This window comes from Artemia franciscana, chromosome 21 (assembly GCF_032884065.1).
Source record: "Artemia franciscana chromosome 21, ASM3288406v1, whole genome shotgun sequence".
NCBI lineage: Eukaryota > Metazoa > Arthropoda > Branchiopoda > Anostraca > Artemiidae > Artemia > Artemia franciscana.
Window position 1 is genome coordinate 6259806 of NC_088883.1, and position 24686 is coordinate 6284491.

Below are 24686 nucleotides of genomic sequence, written 5' to 3' on the forward strand. Positions count from 1 at the left end.
TATCTCGCTCTTTACGCTGAGGCTTCACGGGCTTTGAAATATTTCCAGTTCCAATTCATCGGCTTTTACATTTCAGCAGTCGTTCTTAAAGATTTGGAACAGAAAGTCCAGTCTTGATGAAAGAGTAAGCATGTACTACTAGTTGTATAGGAGTAAATATTGAAGATGACAACACTGCCTTTGTATTTTAGAAAGAATCGGATTAACTACTTGTTAATTTTTTACATTTTAGGGGTAGAGAGTTCCCAGCGTGGTGGTGTGATGAGTTTATGATAGTAGTTAAGGTGGATAAAACGTCGACGTTGTGTTAAACGTCGACGATTAAACGTCGACGATAAAACGTCGACGTTGTGTTAAAAATTGCAATTTTGTGGCAATTGTAAAGCAATATTTATTTTCAAAAAAAAACAATCTACGATTTTGAGGAAAATTCTGAAATGTTATTCAGGCACTTCGCATTATTTTTTATATTTCAAAACTATTTTGTGACTTTCAGTTTGAATACACCCTTTATGCCTTTTAGTTTCGAATTTTTTTTCTTTTTTTAATTCTGAAGTTTCAAATTTGAATTGCAACTGTATGTTCAGGGCTGTGTGTAACTCCAATGGATAGGGCATAGAATTATTTTGAATGATATTTAATTTAGTTTTATCAAATCGGTGATCTAAGCTGGTCAAATAATTTTTTATTCTTTCTAGGTGCTTGAATTAAGTGATGAAGACTAACTACATATTTATAAATTGTGTTTTTTTGTGGTTACGTTTTCATTTAAATTAAACGCTCTAAATTTTACTAATGTCTATATTTTTTTAAGTATTGTTCTGAAAGATATTGAACGATTTTATTATTTCCATAGATTGAGTTGTGCTGGTAATCCAACTTATTCCATAATTCAATACAGACGATTTGACAATGGAGGGTTAATTTGAGAACTAACCCCTTAGGTCTCAAAGGGTATTCGCATGAAATGCAATGGTTCAAAAATCAGGTGACCTAGTTCTCCAATTTATTCAATTGCTGCTTCATTTGTTTGAGTGAATGAATTTTTTCTTTTATTTCTCTGTTGTTCGTTAGTATTCGTCGTTGGCAGTTCAATTTTGTTTGGGTTTTATGTAAATCACGGATATTGGCGAATAACTCACTTTATTGTTTGTTAGATATTTTATTTCAATTCTTTTAATTTTTGGTCTTTTATTGAATTTTATTTATTTTTTGTGTGTTTTTCATTGGTTTTGTTGTACTTTCCGCGCTTGTTTTTTAGTTTTGGTTTTTTCCTTGATCTTATTAGTTTGTTCGCGCTGAAGAAGAGAGGTGGTTATTCTCTCGAAATATTCGCTTTCTGTGTTTTTTCAGTATTTTCATTTTCTTTCTTCGTGTAATTTTTGATTTGTAACTTTACAAGTTTTTGTGTTCTTTTTATACTGTTTTTCCTTTACCTTAATTCTAAACTGTTTACTAAAAAAGTCCTCTGCCAAGGACTTTTGGATAGCATCCACATCAAAGTTGACGCCATACTCAGAGACGAACAGCATTGCTTCCGACCACGTAGGTCATGTGCTGACTTGATTTTTGGTCTTAGAATACTTATTGAATAATCAAATTCAATAAAAATGGCTGACTGAAATTATAATGGCTTTCATCGATTTCTTGAATGCTTTCGACTCAGTCCATAGATATTCTCTGTGGAAAGTATTGCGCTACTATGGCTTCCCTGATAAATTGTCAGAATTATAATGGCGTTATATGGTAAACAAATGTGTGCTGTTCAAACTGATGATGGGGACTTGACTGTGTGGTTCAAAGTCAACTCAGGCATTCGACAGGGGTGCATTCTGTCCCTATTACTGCCTTCAATGCTCCTTGGTTTTATCCTGCAGATGGCAACTTCATAGGTGGCATCCAGTTGAATGAAAATTGTATTTTATTTGATGCAGACTTCGCAGACGATATAACGCTCCTTTCTTACTTATGAGAGGAGCTTCAGTACAACATAAATGAGCTCTCGGAAGTAGGTGAGCGAATAGATTTGGCAATAAGCAAGGAAAAGACTAAAATCATGCGCTATAATGTGAATAAACTACCTACTGAGCCACTGACAGTTAACGCAAAGGAAATTGAACAGCTGGAGATGTTTAGATATCTTGGGAATCTATTGAGCACCGATGGAAGCCCTGAGCATGAGATTGCCACACGTATCGCATGCGCAGTAAGCGCCTTTGATACGTTAAGAAACATTTGGAGAAGTGCCACTTTCTCTTAGAAGCTGAAACTGAGGCTGCTCAATAAAAATGTCCTGTCAGTACTAATGTATGGTTCTGAAACCTGGGCGTTGACAAAGCAGCTGGAGAAAAGAATTCAAAGTATTGAAAATATTTGTCTTCGACGGATTCTCGGAATCAACAGGACAGACACAATTACCAACTCATCCATTAGTGAGAAGACTAAACAGCTACTCGTTATTGATAAATTCATAAGCAGTCGGTGGCGATATTGGGGACACATAGCTAGAATATGCAGTTAGAATGTGCAGCAATCGTCTGCCTCGTGATGTTTGGTATTGGACTTCTTCAGGAGTTCTACGGTGCGGACGACAGAAGGCTTCACTTGGATGATGCCTAGAAAAAGACGCAGCGCTCTCAAGAACATCCCTTGATGAACTTTGGCTGAAGATGCTTGAGAGATCATAGTGGAGAGGGATCGTTGCCACCTTGTGGGCCGACCGGCGTGGGAAGTTCTAAGTCTAAGTAAGTTTACTAAATGAATAAATGTTACGGGGGGCAAAGGATATTTTTTACCTGTAGTATCAAGACCAGTTCAAGAATCAGAAAAACTTATGAGTTTAACACAAAACAACATAGCATAGTCACAAAAATTGTAAAGAAGTCGTGTTATTACTAGAATCGTTGCCTTCCTCTACAACATTGGGAAACATTGCCCAACAAAAATCGCCCAACATTGCCCAACAAAAAGCGTAATGAAGTGGTGTTTATACTAGCATCGTTGCCTTCCTCTATAACATTGCGCAACTAAAATCGCCCAACATTGCCCAACAAAAATCGTAAAGAAGTGGTGTTATTACTAGCATTGTTGCCTTCGTGTCTGCAGATATCATGTGAACTTAAATAGGGAACCCTAGTAATGGGCACAATAATTTGAGTGAAAAAAAAAGATGTCAATGATTCTTCCCCGGCATTTAGAAAAAATCGTCAATATATCTAGAAGAAGAAGAAGACCAGCTAAGATAAGAAAAATCAAACTGTCAACTCGGCACATTCATCTTAAAAATGTTTCACACGAGGTTTAAACTTATTTGCCAATACATAAACAACCAGGTCTGAAATCCTCTAGGATCGAGAAAATAAAATATCGCTCTTTCGCTTGGTTAAGTGGAATCGTACGCAACAATATGGACTTTTTTCTAATGAAGGAAATTTGGTATTTGTTTTTAACAAAAATGCTGTTGTATCTAGTTATGTAGAATTTAACAATAATTGGTGTCGGATTTAAAAACAAGAGCTAGGAGCTTATTTGGCACTTGTGACGAGGTCGGAAGAGCCAAGAGTTCATATGGCATGAGCTCTAGCAAAATTCTAAGAATCAATAGATTAATTTAAAAGGAAAATCAGAGGCTTAATGCCGGTCGGTATTTAAAATTAGAGCTCTGAGACACGAGGTCCTTCTAAATATCAAAATTTATTAAGATCCGATCAACCACTCGTATGTAAAAACGCCTAATTTTTCCTCTCCCTTGCCCCCCCCCAGATGTTCGAATCATGGAAAACGACTTTATCAAGTCAATTTGTGCTGGTCCCTGACACGCCTACCAAGTTTCATTGTCCTAGCACGTCCAAAATCACCGAACTCGTCAAAGAACTGGACCCCCCCCCCCCAACTCCCCCAAAGAGAGTGGATCCAGTCCGGTTACGTCAATCACGTATCTACGACATTTGCCTATTTTACCCACCAGGTTTCATCCCGATCTCTCCACTCTAAGTGTTTTCCAAGATTTCCGGTTTCCCCTCCAACTCCCCCCTCAATCTCACCATATTTAAAATAGAAGCTCTGAGACATGAGTTCCTTCTAATTATCAAATTTAAAAATAGCTCACGATCGGTCACTTATTCTTAAGATAAAAATACCTCAATTTTTCTAATTTTTCCAAATTAACACCCCCTTCAACTCCCCCAAAGAGAGCGGATTCAGTCCGGTTATGTCAATCACGTATCTAGGGCGTGTGTTTATTCTTCCCATCAAGTTTCATCCTGATTTCTCCACTCTAAGCGTTTTCCAATATTTCCGCCTCCCCCCAAACTCCCCCCAATGACACTGGATCCGGTCGGGATTTAAAATGAGAGATCTGAGTTACGAGATACTTCTAAATATAAAATTTCATTAAGATCCGGTCGCTTCTTTGTAAGTTAAAAAATACCACATGTTTTTCTAATTTTTCATAATTAACCCTCCCTCCAACTCCCCCAAAGAGAGCGAATCTGTTCCAGCTATGTCAATTACGTATCTAGAACTTGTGCTTATTTTTCCCACCAAGTTTCATCCCGATCCCTCCACTCTAAGCGTTTTCCAAGATTTTATGTTCCCCTCTCCAACTCCCCCTATTGTCCCCGTATCTTGTCGGAATTAAAAATAAGAGCTCTGAGACACGATATCGTTCTAAATATCAAATTTAATTAAGATCTGATCACCCGTTCGTAAGTAAAAAATACTTGATTTTTTCTAATTTTCCGAATTAACCGTCCCCCCACTCCTCCCGGATGGTCGAATCGGGGAAACGACTATTTCTACTTTAATCTGGTCTGGTCTCTGATACGCGTGCCAAATTTCATCGTCCTAGCTTATCTGGAAGTGCCTAAAGTAGCAAAACCGGGACCGACAGACCGGCAGAATTTGCGACCGCTATATGGCACTTGATATTTACCAAGTGCCATAAAAAGGTAAAAATCCCAATTAAAAATTAATAAATAAAAAATAAACATCGGACGTCTGACAAAGGTGTTGCTATCCTTAGTGGGTGCTTTTTGCCTTTAGGAATCAACAGGTCCTTTTTCTTGCAGTTCGACCAGGTGATTTCTGCCTCATTTAAGATATTATCTAGGAATCTGTTTAACTGTAATTTTCCTTGACTCGCGGTAATTGTTAACATTTGAATTTTCATGAAGGAAGAGTTTCATCAAATATGTTTGATTAATTTTGCTTATTTATTCGCACCCTTCAACGTGTTAATAATGACAAAAATGTAGTACGGTGCTAAAAACTTCATAATTTTCAAACAACCAAAGAAAAATCTTAAAAAATCGTCGTTTTCTGGTGTGAACAGATCTAAGATGGATCAAGAGGACAAAAAAAGTTTTTATTTTTCATATCCTTGGTACTTTAACATTTTCGAAATACATGCTCGGGGTTGCCACCCCTAGTAAATTGACACTATTTCTAGCGATTTTTATATTGCTCACACTAAAGAATCACTAAATTTGCACATAAATCACTGGATTTTGAAGAAAATCACTAAATCAACCAGAAAGTCACTAAAATCTATTGATTTTTTTATACCGGGTGGCAACTCTGACCTCTATATTGTATTGATCGAAAAGGACCAAATGACGTTCCTTTGTGAATTCTGGCTGGGATTTTCATTCCTCCCTAAAGGCAAATTCACGATGGAATTTTGCTACGATGGAATTTTTGTGAAAATCTTTGCAGTCTTCTTTATCATAAAAATTATGATATGTATTAATACATTAAATAGTTTGATATTATATAATATATATAAAAATCTTGTAGCATATTAGTAATTAATATACCATTAGAAAATACGGCTGAAAAGTCTTCAGCTGGGTAAACAAGCTTTTGGTAATTTCATAATAATTGTGATCTATTCCATTATAAATCATAATTTATTTATTCTTTATAATTATTACTTACTATAATCATTTATTCACATAAATTATTTATTCTTTTGCTTTATCTTTGTTTAGTTTTTCCTCATTTACTTTTTAATGTAAATTTCTAATTTAGCCTTTCTGGGCTTATAAATAAAATAATCCATTTTTTTTTAATTTCTTAGATTGTAGTTTTCGACAGAAAACCAATTTTATTTTATTGTTAAATATGTAAAGTTAGCTGTCAAACCAAGATTAATTCTACAGGACCTGATGTTTGGAAACGCGTGCCAACATGTCTTTAAGAAACAGAGGTAAAGAAAAATTCCCAGATTTCTTTCTGAATTACGTTCTGGTAGGACAGAGCATTGAACTGTAAACTAGAAAGTGTTTTGACGATATTGCTGGTGAATTATTTTGTGTAAGATGATTGGATTTATTTTCTACATTTTGTTCAAAAGTATCTGAAGAAATCCCCCCCTCTGGTGGGTGGTGAAAGTTTTGATAAGAAGGTATTCTTTTATACTTTAAAATGTGACATGTGGAAAATTGTACTTATCATATGATTGTGTCTATCCAGTAGATAGGGCTTCAGATAGATGTTTATGATTTTCTTACCAATGCTATCGTCAGTTTCAGTAGAATATAAATTTTATCTTTCTACAAACTTTTAGAGTAAATAATAGTATAGAACTTCTTAGATTTAGATGAGGGACTAACCTCCACAATGAAAAGTTTTTCAACTATATTTTCGAAAAATTATACAAGAAAAAAATGGGTTTCAATTTCAACAAAGCAGTGAACAAAAATTAAAAATCAAATAAAACTTTTATTAAAAAATATTTCGAATATTTCTGAGGAGATCAATCTGCCAGAGAATACATGGTTTGCCAAAAATACATAAAATAGGTATTCCTCTAAGACCTATAGTATCAACAGCTAATTCGCCAATGGAAAAAATAAAAAAATGGGTAGCAACGACACTTAAATCTTTATTATATCTCCAAAATTCGCATATAATAAATTCGGCCCCACGTCCGGCAGCCTTTCTCAACGGAGAAAAAAAAGGTCACCAAACCCCAGGTCCATCATCCCTAATTAAATCTCACAGATTAATAAACAAATTCATGAATTATAAATTAAATGGATGTTTCTGTTTGCTAATTCAGCTGCAGTCGGTTGATTTTTCCCAGCTTTGACCTCATTCTGACTTTTTTTGCAAGGTTATCACTTGTTCTAGGACAATTACGTAAATCACCTACTGGTCGAATATTTTACCTGCTCCTTAATTAAACTAGATAGATAGGTAAGATTTTATTTTCACCAACATTTTCATGGCACTGCCAAATTTCTTTGGTATAGTCACATTAAAAAGTGACGCAAAATAAAAAACAAAACAAAACAAACAAAACACGTCAATCCTCCTGACTTTCGTTATACATTTTTACAAAGCTAGGTATAAAACTCTTCGTTAACCACTGGTGGGCACAGCGTACCGGCTGAAGTTTGTCAACAGGCACTGCAACCCTGCGCGGGAGTCATTTTGTTGTGGATTAGGGGGGGAGAAGGTTTTTTTTTTTGGATTGGGTGGATCAAAGATTTTCTTCCAAAATCCATGCAGAGTTTTTTTCTTCTTTTTTCCAGAGTTTGTATTTTCAACTTTTTCAGCAGCTCTTCATACAACATTTCTATAATTTTTTCTTAAACTTTGCGAAAGTCCTAGAGATGTATCTACAAGTTTTGTCTGATCAAATAAAATACTGTGACGAGGAACATTAAATATGTGTTCTGCTACAGCTGATTCAAATGTTTCGGTTTTTGATTATGTTTTAGCGAGTAATCTATGGCATTTTGTGTTGTCGTAGCCTATATTCTAAATTCTGCCGTGTTCTTCGTACATAAAACTTACCATAAAAGCATGGAATTTTGTATGCTCGCTTTTGTGTGTTTCTTGGAACCTTGTCTTTTTAATTATTTAGAAAAGAGTGTATAGTTTTTCTTGATTTTAATTCTTGATTATGTTTTTTTAGATTTATTTTTAAAGTTTTTTGGTTCTGTTTTAGTTTTTCAGTTTCTTTCCTATTTTTTAGACATGAAAATGTCTTTTTCATTATTTAGCAAAGAGTGTATAGTTTTTCTTGATTTTAATTCTGTTTTATGTTTTTTTTTTAGATTTTATTTTTTAAGTTTTTTGGTTCTGTTTTAGTTTTTCAGTTTCTTTCCTGTTTTTAGACATGAAAATGTCTTTTTCATTATTTACCAAAGAGCGTATAGTTTTCCTTGATTTTAATTCTGTTTTATGTTTTTTTTTTAGATTTTATTTTTTAAGTCTTTTGGTTCTGTTTTAGTTTTTCAGTTTCTTTCCTGTTTTTAGACATTAAAATGTCTTTTTCATTATTTAGCAAAGAGTGTATAGTTTTTCTTGATTTTAATTCTGTTTTATGTTTTTTTAGATTTTATTTTGTAAGTTTTTTGGTTCTGTTTTAGTTTTTCAGTTTCTTTCCTGTTTTTTAGACATGAAAATGTCTTTTTCATTATTTAGCAAAGAGTATAGTTTTTCCTGATTTTAACTCTGTTTTTCTGTTATGTTTTTTAGTTCTCTTTTTAATTTCTGTGACAACATTGGGACATAAGGGAAATCTATGTAATTTGTTTGTTTTGTTGGTTCATCTTCTTCTAATATTACAGGTTCCATTAACTTTTTTCTCCTTTTTTCAATTATTCGAGAAATCATATTTTCGAGATATCCACTACCTACTAGAATATCCTTAATAAAAATTAGTTCACGGTGCTTGTATATTATTCAGAACACACTCAATAATTGAAGTTAGGTCCTTTCGTGAAACAAACTACGATGCAGGTACATTTTAATGAATTATTTGGTACTTGTTCACTATTCAATTGATTCAATTCAATTCTGAACACACTCAAGAATCTTGCTGAGGAAATCTGTTTTCATAGCCACAAAGACAACACTCAATTTAGTTTGCTACGCATAGTGATAGAAGTTGAAGTTGAAGGAATTATGCTCTCCTCTGTTTGACACTTAAGAGCCTTCTTTGTAAATTCTTGAACTCCAATAACTGATTTCAAAGTTTAAAATCTTGGTGGGTTTCTTATAAGTACTTTGTAACAGGTTGAAGTATCTGTACTCTGTCTTCTGATGTGGCGAGAGTACACTACAGAATATGATATACATTTGGCTGAACGCTTCATCCACGAAAGAATTCCACTTCCTTCCTTTGACTCGCATATCTATCACACTCGAGAAATAACTGCTCAATATTTGTCTGAAGGACACTCTCCAAAAAATTCAAATTATAGCAAATTGCATTTTTTCATGCTTTCGACACCCCCACTCCTTAGGGAGAGCGCCTATTTTGAAACCAGGAGGGAGAACGGAGGAAGAGTATCCGGATGTTCTAAGTTAGATTAGGATAACTCCTCCAGAAAGGATCTTCTTCTTTTGTCATTATCGAATCAAAAACGTCTATCTTATTTATGTAAAATTAGAAACTTTTAGAGAGGGAAGGGGGATGATTTATCATAATGCAGCTTCAAACCCATTTCATCAACGTCACAAAATTCACATCTTTTTGAAGCTCCTTCATACCTTGCTTTATAACTTCGAACCCCAGCATGACCGGCACAGTGATAGAAGATAGTGTCTGAACATGGATTTTGAAATGAAGATTTGGGATTTGCCAAAAACTGAAAAAGAGGCAATTATATTTTTCCAGGATAAGGGGGGGTTGCCCACAACAAAACAGTGCGTAGATGGATACAACATGACTTTATACTCTTACGAGAAGGAATATTTTTGGAAGTGTAACAATAGGCCAAGTTTGAAAAAAGTCAATTTGCGTGTAAATACGTGGTTTGCTGACAGTATAATACCATTTATTACTGCAGTTCGTTTCATTTATTGCTGGGTCATATACCAAATATTTCATTAAAATGTACCTGCATCGTGTTTGTTTCACGAAAGAACCTAACTTCACTTATTGAGTGTGTTCTGAATTATACACAAGTACCTATTTCACTACTCATGTATTCTGGTGATGTTAATTTTAATACCCTATCAACTAAAGAAATAACTACGCCCCTTTTTACTTGGATCGGGTGATTTGATGCGGATGACAAATAACGGTTGTTGTTAGTCGGTTTACGGTAAATTGAAAAAGCTAGTTCATTATTATTTCTATGGGTCCAAATATCCAGAAACGGTAACTTATTCTCTGTTTCTTTTTCAATTTTAAAAACTATTTCCCCTCCCAAATTATTTAAATGTTCCAGAAAACCTTCAATTTGTGATTCCCCATAATTCCAAATAACTAAAACCTCATCCATATATCTGCCCCAAAATTTAGGTTTTAAAAATATGTTTCTTTAGCTAAAGTTTCTACATACTCTGCACAAATATTTGCTAACAGTGGACTTAACGGCCCTCCCATTGCTAATCCCCTAATTTGATGATAAAAATTATCTCTAAACGTGAAATAATTAGTATACCTGCTAGTTATTTTAACTAAATTTACTATAGTTTCTTTTTCAATTCCCGCAGATAATACTTCAATCTCATTTTTATGTTCATCAAGTTTTTTGGATAAAATACTAAAAGATTCATCAAACGGTATATCAAAAGGTATTGATATTTCAATATTTGTAAGTTTATCTTTTAAGAATTCTGAGTATATTATATGCGAATTTTGGAGATATAATAAAGGTTTAAGGGTCGTTGCTACCCATTTTTTTTCCGTTGGTGAATTAGCTGCTGATGCTATAGGTATACCAATTTTATGGTATACCTATAGAGGAATACCAATTTTATGTATTTTTGGCAAACCATATTCTCTGATAGACTGATCCCCTCAGAAAGAGCTGTTAATACATTTGTGGTGGGATACTTCCATTAGTCTTAAGGGCTTCTATGTCCTTTCTTAATTTTACAACATTCGATTCTGATGGGTCTGAGTTAAGTTTTTTTTATATATTGAAATATCCTTTAGAATTATTTGTATCTTTTTTCTTAAGGTTTTCTTGAAAATTATCAAAATATCTCAAAATATTCACGATCCCCTGTCTTAAATCATCTACATTATTAACTTTTTTGGAAACTTATGAATCCGTGTCTCAATCTTTGAAATTATTTCTTCTATCGGTATTTTCTTAGGATTTAGTCCGAGTTTTATACCTTTTTCAAGGATTTCTAAAAAAGGAATCCTTGAAAAAATCCTAAATTCTAAAAATCATAAATTTTAAACATCCTAAATCCTAAAAAAGTGCCGATAGAAGATTTAAATTTTAAGACATGTGAGAAATTTGAGATTTTTGTTTTGAAAATTTTGACATCCTTTGAATTATTTCCATTTATTAGGAATTATTTTATAAGCACCTGATGACTCCCCCCCTTCCACCCAATTAAATTTGGTTAATTGGGAGAACGTGGGAGGGAAGAGATAATGCTTTTTTGTGCACATAATTGTCTTACGTAAACTACCGTCAAATAGAGCATAATTGAAGATTTTACTTAGAATTTGATTTTTCTAAAACAAATGTTGAAGCTTTAAAACAAGATAGAAATTATCATTAAAACAAGATAGAAATTATCAACTAGAAAGTACTTTGACCTTACTTCCATTGAATTATATAGTATAAGGTGTTTTTGTTTATTTTGTTTTATTTTATGTTATGTTTATTTATTTTTTATTTGGCACTTGGTATCTGTTTTGACTATATACCGAAGGGTGATAACGATCCAGGTAAGTTCCCGTGATAGTCTCTCCGACACGATTAGAAATCGAGCTACATTTGACAATTATGCATTCTTTCTAAAAAAAAATGTTTAAACTTCGAAAAAAACTGGGTTCCTCCAAAGTCTTCAGTTGTCGATTTTCCTCTTTAATATTGCCTAAAGTAAGTTGAATTTCTAATGAAGGTGGCAAAATCTTCTTCGTCTTCTAATTGCAAAAGGAATGTTTTGTATTTATAGTTATATACTTGATTGGAACGTTCATTTCTTCGCCATAGAAAGGCAGTGTGGTCTTGGAAAAAAATAACTAATTTAAAGCATTGAAAAGAAACAGGTAAGAAAAATCAAATCAAATATATGTTTTCTTTTCAGAAGTGGTTGTAAAAAAAAACCTAACTAATCCTAAAATGAAATATTTTTAGTAAATTATTTGTAATCACTTATATATTTTACCTTTGTTATCCTCTTTTTCTTCCTGGGCACGCTAATAATTTTTCCAATGTTTGGTGGAAGATTAATACTAAGGTGTTATAAAATAGGTAAATACATATTATTGAAAAAAAATAGTTTTTGGATGTTCTGGGCAATCCTAGGAAGCTACTCCATTGGGGTCGCTGTGTGTAGCCTACATATTTTAGTCCCATTTAGAACTGATTAAAGGTATTCCGTCATTAATAAATTTTGAAACAGGGGTAAAACATAACAATATCAGATTTTCTACCGAATTACTTTGGGGCTGAACCTAATATTGAAATTTTAATTGAGAAGCACTTGACGTCTTCTTTCACTGATTTATTTTGTATAAGATTTGTAGATATGTTTTTTCTTTGTACTATTTTCCTGGGTGCCCATGAAATATTAACCCAAGGGGAGAGATGTAGTTTTAGGATTACATTTTTTCAACGGGTAAAGAACATCTACATATCAAAAAAAAATTACTTATATTTATCTTACCTGCGCTTTCGCCGAGGTACGTTTTTGGGTTTAAAGCCCGTTTTTCAAGCATGAAACTAATGCTAAGAAATAAGTAGGCTAAGTCCCCCTCTCCGCTCCCTGCCTACGTACTCAGTGCAGGGTTACCACCCTTTGAAAAAACCACAAGGTTTTAGTGATTTTCGGTTTATTTAAAGATTTTCTTCATTAATCTAGTGGTTTATGTGCTGATTTAGTGACTTTTTGTTTAGGCAATAGAAAAAAACACTAAACTAAGTACTATCTCACTGGTGGTGGCAATCCTCACTTGGTGTTGTATTTTAATTCACAGATATTATGAACCAAGAGCCCTTATGAATCTGGTGATTAAGAAAGATAACTCCTCAGTAGCTGTCTCTCCAGTACTGATATTAATATCAGATTATCTCCATTGGGTAATTAAGGGAGTAATTTGGTCATTATACCGTTGGGTAATGAGCTGGAAATTAAGTTGTGTCAGTTAAATCAAAGCTCTAAACCAGTTAATGTTTTCTTTTCAGAGTTTGAGCTAGATGGCCAATAAGCGGAGTCGTCTCCTCCTTATGGGGAAGAGCAATGGCTCACAAGGATCTTACGAAATCAACATAGCCGTAGTAGGATCATCAGGATGCGGAAAGTCAGGTATTTTGACTGCAGAGAACCAAGAGTTTACTTGTTAAAAATCTCTTGGTTCAAAACCTTTTAATTGGATTAAAATTTCGTATAGGCAAACCAATCAGTTTCCGTTATTTATACTGGTTTTACACAGAAACCAGTTACGTTTTAAAAATGAGCAATTGGCTTCTTCGTCTGGCATATAGATGAATAACAATTAATTTGCTTATAAAAACGTGCCAAAAATGTGTCCCAATCACATGAAGTAACACATTTTGCTACGGAATTATTGTAAAGTCATGCCTCTTTTCTCTATGATTTGACCTCCAAAAATCCCAAGCCATTAACCAAATACTTGGAAAACTATAGGCTCTACCACTATCTTAGATCAGTGACTATCTACCTCGGTTCTAATACCCTAGCAATGACGCTTCGACGGATAATAGATAGACATATCCATTAACAAATGAACTAACCTCCTTTTTATACAATCCTAATAAGGAGGGGAATTAATGCTAAGTTTGCTTCTCACTCAATTGGACTATCTGTCTTATCTTTTTCTACAATTAGCTATGACTTGATCCCCACAACTATTCCATTTTATTTGTGAGGGATTACAATTAAACATTTTGCTACGGAATTATTAGAAAGTCATCCCTCTTTTCTCTATGATTTGACTTCCAAAAATTCCAAGCCAATAATTGTTAACTATTTGAGGGTTCCAGAATTTAATTTCTTGTACATTTAAAAAAGAATTTAATCTCTTGTATATTTAAAAAAAGAAACTCAGGAAAGCATTTTAATGATCAGTTTTCTACCTTTCGTACTCCATCTTTTTTTTCATCCTTTTTCAAAATTCCAAGCCATTAATTTTTAACTATGTGAGAGTTCCATAATCCTTTTTTTTTACAATTTTCACATTTTTCACATTTTTACATCTTTTTTTCACAATTATTCAGTTAATATTATCTTACAAATTATTCATTAGCCCCATCATATAGACAATAAGCTATGTTTGTTTTAAAATTCATTGTTAAAGTATTTTAATAATCAGTTTTCTACCTTTTGTACTCCATTTTTTTTCATCTTTTTTTTCAAAACTATGTGAGGATTCCAGAATTTAATTTATTGTACATTTAAAAAAAAGCCAAGAAGGCATTTTAATAATCAGTTTTCTACCTTTTGTGCTTCATCTTTTTTTTCATCTTTTTTTCAAAATTCCAAACCATTAATTGTTAACCATGTGAGGGTTCCAGAATTTAATTTCTTTTATATTTAAAAAAAGCCAGGAAAGCATTTTAATGATCAGTTTTCGACCTTTTGTACTCCATCTTTTTTTTCATATTTTTTTTCAAAATTCCAAGCCCTTAATAATTAACTATGTGAGTTTTCCAGAATTTAATTTCTTGCATATTTAAAAAAAGAAAGCGAAGAAAGCATTTTAATAATCAGTTTTCTACCTTTTGTACTCCATCTTTTTTTTTAATTGAACATACATTATTATCATTGTTATCACACACATAATTATTATTCAGTTAATATTATCTTACAAATTATGAATTAGCCCCATCATAAACACATCATAAACACAAAGAACAAGTAGAACAATAAGGAATTTCCCTGAAGTAAGGATGCTAGGACTTAAAACAAAAATTAGTTTTAATGGTCATGATTTAATGTAAGCTTCTTTTATATTTCCATTTGTTGTTCTACCGAGGACCACCCTTGGATACAGGGTATAGGATTGAAATATTCATTTAAAGTTAAAGTTCCACTGTCATACGAAAAAAAACCCTATTGTTCTACTTGTTGTTTGTGTTTATGCACTAAAAATGGAAATTCAAAAATTTTGACTAAAAATTAAAGTATTTGGTTGTCATAATGTACAATGTAAACTATTGGAGGTCTATGTCACGACCCCTTGCACCAAAATTTTGGTTTTTCCGGGTAGTAGTAAATTTTTATTTTTCTTACCTTTCAGTGATTTTGAAGATGAAAAAAACATTAAAGGGTGGGACCGATATAGCTTTTTTCGCCATCGATTTCAGCAGCTAAGTGGGCTAACCATCAAACAGTTCGTGGCAACGAACTGTAAGTAAGGAGCGATCTGGCTCAACAATATACGTTTCATCAAGTCTAGTCTTACCCGTTCAAAATTACGAGCCTGAAAATGTTTGCCTTATTTTCGAAAAAAAGGGGAAACATCCTCTAAAAGACATAGAATCTTAATGAAAATCACACAATCAGATTCAGCGTATCAGAAAGCCCTACCGTAGAGGTTTCAAGCTTCTATATTCGAAAATGTGGAATTTTTTTGATTTTTTGCCATAAGAAAGATCACAAGTGAGTGTTGTCTTTTTTCTGTTTTTTTCTGTTTTTTTTTCTTCCCAGGGGTGATCGTGTTGCCCCTTTGGTGCTAGAATATCTCGAGAGGGCTCAATCGAACGGAAATTAGAAGTTTCAGCGTCTTTTTTAAGTGACCAAAAACACTGGAGGGCAACAATGTCCCCTCCCAACATCATTTTTTCCCAAAGTCATCCGATCACAATTTTAAGATAACCATTTTTTTCTACATAGTCGAAAAATCTTATAAATTATTTGCATATATTATTGGTTATTGGGAAGCTTACAGTCGTTTTCATGGGATTTTCTCTGGTGGAGGGGGAAGGTAAAGGCGAGAAGGTTACGAGGGAGGGTTTTTCCATAGAGGAACTTTTCATGGGGAAGGAAATTTTCCATGAAGGCGTTGTCGGATTTTCCAGCATTATTTTTAAAAAATCAGAAATTAAATAAAACAAATAAATAAAAATTAAATTAATTGAAACATTAAATGAAAAAGATCCACTAACTATGTCTGGGGAAGGGCTGCAAGCAATTAACTTTGCCCATTATTTACATACAGCATTGGCTAATTGGGAAGTATACAGATATTATTCGAGGGGGGATTTGTCTGGCGGGTGGGTATCTAGAAGGATCTTTTGTCTGAGAAATTTTTGTGAGGGAAGGGAATTTTCCATGGAGGGGAAGCTCCATTTCTCGGCATTATTTAAAAAACGATCAGAAATTAAATAAAGGAAAAACAAACTTTTCAACTGAAACTAAAGAGAAACATTTATACTTAAAATGAACAGAAATTATTACGTTTATGAGGGGGTTGCCTCCTCCTCAATAGCTCCCTCTTTACGGTAAAATTTTTATTATAACTTTCAAAAAAGCTTCTTCTATTTAAACGACCCTTGTGTTTCAGGAGTCATTCTTAAATAATTGAAACAGGAAGTCAAACTTTAGCGTAAAGAGTGAGGTACTGAGGAGGGGACATCTTTCTTCATATTCGTAATAGTTTCTACTCCTTTTAAGTTTTAATTTTGCTCTATACTTTCACTTGAAAAACTTTAGTTTTATTTAATTCTCCTATATGCTTTCATCTATGGTGACACCATCCTACACATTTTCAAGAGGTTTCAGTAAGGTTGTATTTAGGAAGGGGTGCTATAGGGTTCGATACCCCCAGCTGAACTATTTGTCCAACTCGTAAAATGTGACAAAAAGCATACAAAATAAATTTTTCGTGTGTTTTTTAAAAGACTGTTTGCCCCGGAAATAAACCCTAGGTACGCTCTTGGGTTTCAATCTATTTTTTGAAATTCACAAAAATTTCATTTTACAATAAACTTTCACCATGGGAATCATAGTTCCAAATCGTGAATTATCTTAAAATGGTGGTTCTTCCTCATCTGACAGTTCTTTTTAAAGCCCGTTTTTAAGTTGTTCTTTACTACTTAATTCGTTTTTCGACGAATTAAGCTGATTTTTCGGCTGAAATTCGTTTTTCACTCGGTTACAGCAAAGTCAGTGACTATTAAGTGAAAAAGGAAAATTCATTTCGTTATGTCTGAATTTAACGACGATAATGAATGGCACTAAAACATTAAACGGATGTAAATTACTCCCTATGTTACAGACTCCATAGAAAAAAAAAATATTCTTCGTGTTAAAAATAATAGAAGTTTAACTCTTGTGTGGAAAGAAGGGCTCATTTTTGTTGCATTTCCTTTAAAGAAAAAAATTTTGATTTCAAATATTTTTAAAGGAAATGTGCAAATAAAACACTTCCAGGTACCTGATATACGTATATATCCAGTTTCTATTCTGAAATAACTAGCCATAGCTAACTAGCTAACTAGCCATATTTTAATATTCTGAAATGCTGCCAGAGAAGGATTTGTCAAAGACTTATGGTTTCAGCAAAATCTGGTGCTTGGTAAAGAGTGAGCCCCGGCTTATAGTAGCTTAAACTTAAAAAAAAAGTTTTTAAAGAAACTCTAGTTGAACATATTTCCTATATAGCTCAGTTGTGGTAATAATAATCATCATTCACATTCAACCGAAGAAAACATAGAAATTACAAGAAGAGATTTTTTCAAATTTATATGAGCCCAAAAGAAACCCTCAAAAATGGTGTAAAGTATAAACAAAAATTACGTCATCAAAACTGTCATTGCCAAAAAAAAAACTCGATTGGTAAATCACAGTCCCCCATTATGTTGACCCAGTGTTGCAGAAGGCTCGAAGTGACTTCAATAGAACGAAAATACCTAGGGCCCTTAGTAAGTAACAATAGACATTGTGGTTCAATCTCCTTCTCTAGAGCTATAATGGCAGAAAGGTTAAGATGGCTTGGACCAGGCTTGCCATCAAAGTTCTACATTTACCCAAATATGCATGCTACACAGCGATTTTCGGTGCTATAGTCAAAGAATTGACTGTAATAGTTCTAAACTAGTGCTAAAATAGCACTTTTGTGCAACAGGTGGCAACTCTGAGCACGTGCTACAGTACTATACCTAAAGAAATAGTACTAAAATAGCACTTTTATGCAACAGGTGGCAACTCTGAGCACGTGCCACAGTACTACACCTAAAGAAATAGTACTAAAATAGTACTTTCTGGTTACAGTTGGCAACTCTGAGCATGTGCTACAGTACTATACCTAAAGAAATAGTACTAAAATAGTACTTTCTGGTTACAGTTGGCAACTCTGAGCACGTGCCACAGTACTATACCTAAAGAAATAGTACTAAAATAGTACTTTCTGGTTACAGTTGGCAACTCTGAGCACGTGCTACAGTACTATACCTAAAGAAATAGTACTAAAATAGCACTTTTGTGAAACAGGTGGCAACTCTGAGCATGTGCTACAGTACTAGACCTAAAGAAATAGTACTAAAATAGTACTTTCTGGTTACAGTTGGCAACTCTGAGCACGTGCTACAGTACTATACCTAAAGAAATAGTACTAAAATAGCACTTTTATGCAACAGGTGGCAACTCTGAGCACGTGCCACAGTACTACACCTAAAGAAACAGTGCTAAAATAGTACTTTCGGGTTACAGGTGGCAAACTTGGCCAGGACACGTTCTTTAGATAGAGGATCACAGATTGTCCTTGTCGGCCAACTGGCTGGGGCCTAACGAGAAGTAAGTCGTTCGTGAGTTGGCTTGGAGGGTATGGAAAGAACAGATTTTTAGGGAAATTGGAATTTCTTGGGAGGGTGTAAAGAGGGAGGCTTTGAAACAATTTGGATGGAGGAGGAGCGTGCGTAGTTGCGTTAACCCCAGGTGGCTTGGTGCTGCAGTGAGTTGTTAGTAATATTAGTAGTAGTAGTAAAGACAGATTGTGGCATAGCAAATAACTGCTTTTGTCATTTTACGCCATAAAACATCAATTTTGACCAGTGGCGTAATTCAATCAAAATCCTGGGAAGGGGTGCAAAGTTGGAGCCAATTTTCCCAAATCAAGTTAAAAATGACAGCGAAAAATGCAAACTGAGCCACGCGGTACCATAAAGGCGAAGATATACTAAAGAAAACAGGTCCGTTTCTTTGGATGATTAAATAATAAAAAAACAAGTTTTTTTTAACTGAAAGTAAGGAGCGACATTAAAACTTCACAGCCTTATACTGTAGGCTTCGCTCCCAAGCAAACATATTTATTATTATTATTCCTATTTGTTATTCCTTTTATTCCTATTTATTATTATTCCTATTTTTATTATTCCTATTCTTATTATTAATATTATTCCTATTTATTATTAAATCAAAAAAAAACAAGTTTTTTAATTGAAAGTAAGGAGCGACATTAACACTTGAACGAACAGAAATTACTCCGTGTATGAAAGGGGCTGTTCCCTCAACGTCTCGCTCTTTACGATAAAGTTTTACCCTTTCTCTCAATTCTACTTTATTAAACAGTAAATAAATTTAGCGTAAAGAGCGGGACGTTGAGGGAGGAACAGCCCCTTTCATACACTGAGTAATTTCTGTTCGTTTTAAGTTTTAATGTCGCTCCTTACTTTCAGTTAAAAAAAACTTGTTTTTTTTATTTAATTTCTGAACGTTTTTGAATTAATGCATGTTTTTATTTTGGCTCTCCGCAAATAAATAATTAAAACGAAATTTGTGTATTATTATTTTTTTGCTAAATGGATTTCTCTTAGTTTTGATCAGACGATTTTGAGAAAAGGGGTGGGAGAGGAGGCCTAGTTGTCCTCCAATTTTTCGGTTACATCAAAAGGCACCTAGAATTTTTAATTTTTAACGAACGTTTTTATTAGTAACAAAAATTACATAGCTTACAAATTAACTTACGTAACGAACTTCTATATTCGTATATTTGTATTATGTATATGAGGAGATTTTCCCCATCATTAATACCTCACTCTTTACACTAAAGCTTTAATTTTGTCCTAATTCTTTAAGATTGACCTCTGAATCCCAAAGGCTGTAGAATAAATAGTTGAAATTACTAAAAATAATTTAGCGTAAAGAGCGAGCTATTAAAAAGAGGTGGACCCCCCATATGCGTAATAATCTCTGTTCGTTTTAAGTTTTAATGCTGGTCCTTACTTTCTGTTGAAAAAACTTTTTCATATTTATTTTATCATTGTTTTTTTTTTAATATTGCTAGAAAATATTGCGCCCCCTTCATGGAATTTCTCTTCTCCCATGAAAAATTCCTCCAAGTGAAGGTCCTCCCACACAGCCCCCTCCCCTCGACCCCCCCCCCAACCAAAAAATCATCCTGAAAAGGTCTGTACACTTCCAAATAATCATTACTATTTGTAAACGCTGGTCAAAGTTTGTAACTTGCAGCCCCTCCCCTGGGGACTGTGGGGGAGTAAGTCAGCCCCAAAGACACAGTTATTATGTTTTTCGACTATGCTGAACAAAATGGTAATCTCAAAATTTTGATCCGTTTACTTTGGGAAGAAAATGAGCGTGGGAGGGGGCCTAGGTGTCCTCCAATTTTTCGGTCACTTAAAAAGGGCACTAGAACTTTTAGTTTCCGCTATAATGAGCCCTCTCGCGACATTGTAGGACCACTTGGTCAATACGATCACCCGTGGGGAAAAAAATAAACAAATAAACACGCACCCGTGATCGGTCTTCTGGCAAAAAATACGAAGTTCCATATTTTTGTAGATAGGAGCTTGAAACTTCTACAGCAGGGTTCTCTGATACGCTGAATGCGATTGTGTTATTTTCGTTAAGATCGTATGAATTTTAGGGGGTGTTCAACCCTATTTTCCAAAACAAGACAAATTTTCTCAGGCTCGTAACTTTTGATGAGTAAGACTAAATCTGATGAAACTTATATATTTACAATCAGCATAAAAATCCGATTCTTTTGATATATCTATTGGTATCAAAATTCCGTTTTTTAGAGTTTCGTTTACTATTCAGCCGGGTCGCTCCTTACTACAGTTCGTAACCATCAACTGTTTGTTTCGTTACCATGAACTGTTTGATTTTTGATATTAGCCTAAGCATTTTATGCTTATCTTTGCTTTGACAATAATTTCTTAGAAACTAAATTTCAGCTGAAGGCGGGGGGAAACCCTGGGTGGCGGGGGACCGGAGTCTGGAGGGCTTAGTCGCCCCCTCCATGCCCCGTAGCATATTCGAAAGAAGGAAAAAAGCCGGCTCGAAGAAGGAAAAATCATTGGAAATGGAAATTCTATGACAGCCAATCGATTGTTCATACTATAAAGCTTTTAATTGGAGGCTCCCAGTTCCCCATCTTGAGAACCGAGGGAAATCGAATTCTAGTAGGGGTACTTTTATTACTGTTTCTCTTCTTTTTTTTTTCTTTAACTTCCTCAAGAGGTAATTTACCAAATCAGAGATCATGGATAATCATGAGGGGCTCACCTGAATGGACATTGAATGCCTTTTTTAAGCCAGGAAAGATGTACCACTAAAAAAGTCTAATTTCTATCTCAAAACTATAGATTTGGTCAAATAGATGGATAATGCCAGTAAGTTAATTATGGGGGGCTCAGTTTATATAAACCATTGAAAAGCTGTATTTTAATTGATTAAATTACGGCTAATACATTGTATACGTGGACCTAAATATTTCTTTTTCTCTTCCGCTGTTTTTATAAATTATGCCTTTTATGCTAATAACTTCCCCCCCCCCCACCGACTTCCCATATGTATATGCCAGATAAAGATTTATTAATGCCTGTACTTGCGGAGTATATCTTCGTACACAATCAAAATTGACGTTCCTTTTTATTCAGTTTTTTTTGCCTAAACTCAAATTTTCAATGTCATTCCTAAATTATTGTTTTTTCCGCTTGGCTTTGAAGTTTGTGTTCTCCGCCAAACAAAACATTCTGGACATTGAACTTTACAATGAATTGGCAGCGCTGGGACTCTATGCAAATATTAATTTTGTGCGTAAAAATAGTACGGAATGTGTATATACAGAGTGGATTAATAAGTCTTAGTTAATTAGTCAGACGCGTCTGGAGAAGGGCGGGTCAGACAAGATATAGTTCACCTTCAGCAAGAGTAAAAATACATTATAGAAGCAAGACGATGTTTATAATTTATAATAAACTTTGGAAAATTTTTGTTTTTTTTGTTAATAGATTTTTAAGTTTGTATCTTTTTCTTCCAATAATAAGAAAAAATAATTCTTTCGCAAAATTTAATTGATATAATAATTAGTCACTTATCAGTTTTTGTACATCAGCAGACATGCTTGTTGGCGTCAGTGGAACATAACCAATGGGTTTTTGAACGAACTCCTCCTATTTTTTTTACCACAAAAAATGGACTACACTGCTTCCTTGTCTTGTGCACAACTGGCTTCCCACTCCTTTTGTGCATGAGAAAAGGATGAAAAGTGTATGTACATAGTTGATAGTTCATTCCTAGTTAGTTAGTCATATACATAAACACCTATGAACAGAGAAGGGGGCTCAGATTAGATAGTCAGCCCCTACTGCTCGGCGTTTGTGCATAAAACAGGCAATGTCCTATTAAATATAGAAAAATGCACTTTTCTAGCAAACTACCTTTTGTTTCTTTTTGCAAAAAAAAAACACCTCCTTAATTTCCCACCTCCTTAATACTCTAAAGACATTTAGAGTAAATTTTGTAATAGTAATCTTGTTCAGAATAGTTAAAAGTTCAATAAATAAACCTCTTGGGGTACAATAGTCCCCAGAGCCCTTGAGGCAAAGGTCCCAATAATGCAAATTGCTCGTATTTTATAATCTATTAGGTTTGAAGCCACTTAGACTAGGAATAAATGAGGGCGAAGAGATAATTTTAGGTAACTAAAAAATCGATCCTATATTAGAGAAGTATTATTAGTAAATGCGGTACAAGATCTGAAAATTCAAAATGAAGAATAGTAAAATCACAGGGTGTTTTTTTACAGTTGGAAAAAATTGGAAGAAAGGGCAAGTAATATTTGAATTCGGTTCGGTTCGATTCGGTGGCTTGGTATTAGTATTTGTTCATCTTTATCGGCTTTTCGATCTTGTGGGCTCAATGATATTAAAAGTAAACTTAGAAAAGGGTACGCGAAAATTGTCCCGAACCGAGGCAGATTTTCACGAAAGGCTTTATCCAGACTTTATTCTACATATTGCGATCATTCTATATTGTTTCTTTCCGGTTTGCGCCCGTTGTTTAATAATCAAGATTTGCAGGGCATAAGAGTTATGTATTTTCGTTATTGTAAATATTTATTGTATCTGCCGCGTTCTTATAGATATCAGAAGATTATCAGAAAGTTTTGTGCCACTGATATTATTTTTGTTTATAAAAAACTCTATGCTAGATTAAGTGCTGAGGCCTGTCAACGCTTGGGCCCTTACCACCCTTTGATTAGACTGTATTAATTGTATTGTTTGTGTTATTTTGTTTTTCTTTCCTTAATGTTTTTACTCCGCTTAATTTGTCAAAACAAGCGGGTAACAAATAAATTATTATTATTAGTAATATTTGAACTAACATTCAAATATTGACCGCCACAAAAATGGCTGATGTTAACTATGGCTCCAAAATGTGGGCGCTTCGAAAGAACTTGCTCTAAAGGTTTTTTACAAGAAGTATCTGAGAATAGTTTTAGGTAGGCTACTGACTTGACTGACCAGACATTGAACAATATGGTCTAATTTGTGAAGTTTCTTTCTTCCAACAATAGTATAATAAAATTTCAATCTCCTATTTTTTTTTTTTTTTCTAAATTAATCACTAAAATCTGCAATATGTCTACTATTTACTAGTGGGAAAGGGAGTTATGTTTGATCCTGGGTAGGGCTAAAGAGGCTAAGGGCATGGATTTGAAAGTTTCACAGAATATTTTGGGCGACATTGGGGCTAATCAGAGGATATTGTGTGCATTCTGTTCGGCAAAAGGGCTTATCTTCAGTATATGAGGAACTGCAGTAAGTATTAAGCTGAAACTATCAGGAAATGTCGATTGCGATTTTGAGTTCAATTGAAAGACTCCATTTGTATACAAGGTGTCAAAAGGGTGTATCTACAAAATCTTAGGAACTGCTAACATTGTAAAGTTGAAACTTTCAAGGAATGCTGAACTAAATCAAAAGAAACTATACGTATCCAGTTTATCAAAACGGTGTCTGAAATATTTCAGGGGCCCCTAAGAATATTAATATAGAATTATTCAGGAACGGCTTGGCAAATTGCGTTGAAAATTTTAAGGAATGTTAAACTAAATCAAAATACATCATGTTCATAAAGTTGTCAAAATATAAAAATAAAAACTATGTACATCCGGGTTGTCAAAAATGCGTTTATGGAGTATCTCTAAGACTGCTAGGGTATAAATTAGAACTTTCAGAGTATGCAGAGAGGACCTCCTCGTAATACCTCGCTCTTTACGTTAAAGTATTTTTAGTAATTTTGACTATTTATTCTACGGCCTTTATGATTCAGGGGTCATTCTTAAGGAATTGGGACAGAATTTAAGCTTTAGTTTAGAGAGCGAGGTATTGACAAGGGGGGTATAAATTAGAACTTTCAGAGTATACAGAGAGGGATTTTGAACTGAATCAAAACACGTTATGTGTATACATATGTGAGTTGTGAATACGCAATCTTTTTCGGACCCCGCCAAGCAAACGCTTACGTGAAAGTCACAAATA

The 24686-nt window shown here is 34.0% G+C and overlaps 2 protein-coding genes across 6 annotated transcripts in view; both read left to right on the plus strand.

Moving 5' to 3' along the window:
• Positions 1-24686, plus strand: part of LOC136041046 (ubiquitin-like modifier-activating enzyme ATG7) — a 567744-nt gene that overhangs the window by 100456 nt on the left and 442602 nt on the right. For 3 of the 4 annotated variants that reach the window (XM_065725583.1, XM_065725579.1, XM_065725581.1), the window contains exon 13: positions 699-792. The exons of the other annotated variant lie outside the window; for it this stretch is intronic. In XM_065725583.1, the coding sequence (XP_065581655.1) occupies positions 699-725 (27 nt within the window). In that variant the 3' untranslated portion in view covers positions 726-792. Of the gene's footprint in view, positions 1-698; positions 793-24686 lie in introns of those variants that run through there. 4 annotated transcript variants of the gene reach the window in all.
• The window catches only part of LOC136041053 (ras-like protein family member 12), a 38813-nt gene continuing 20324 nt past the window's right edge, over positions 6198-24686 (plus strand). Inside the window, exons 1-2 of one of the 2 annotated variants that reach the window (XM_065725594.1) lie at positions 6198-6315; positions 13119-13239. In XM_065725594.1, coding sequence (XP_065581666.1) covers positions 13131-13239 — 109 coding nt within the window. In that variant the 5' untranslated portion in view covers positions 6198-6315; positions 13119-13130. Of the gene's footprint in view, positions 6407-13118; positions 13240-24686 lie in introns of both variants that reach the window. The other variant, XM_065725593.1, reaches the window with a different exon arrangement.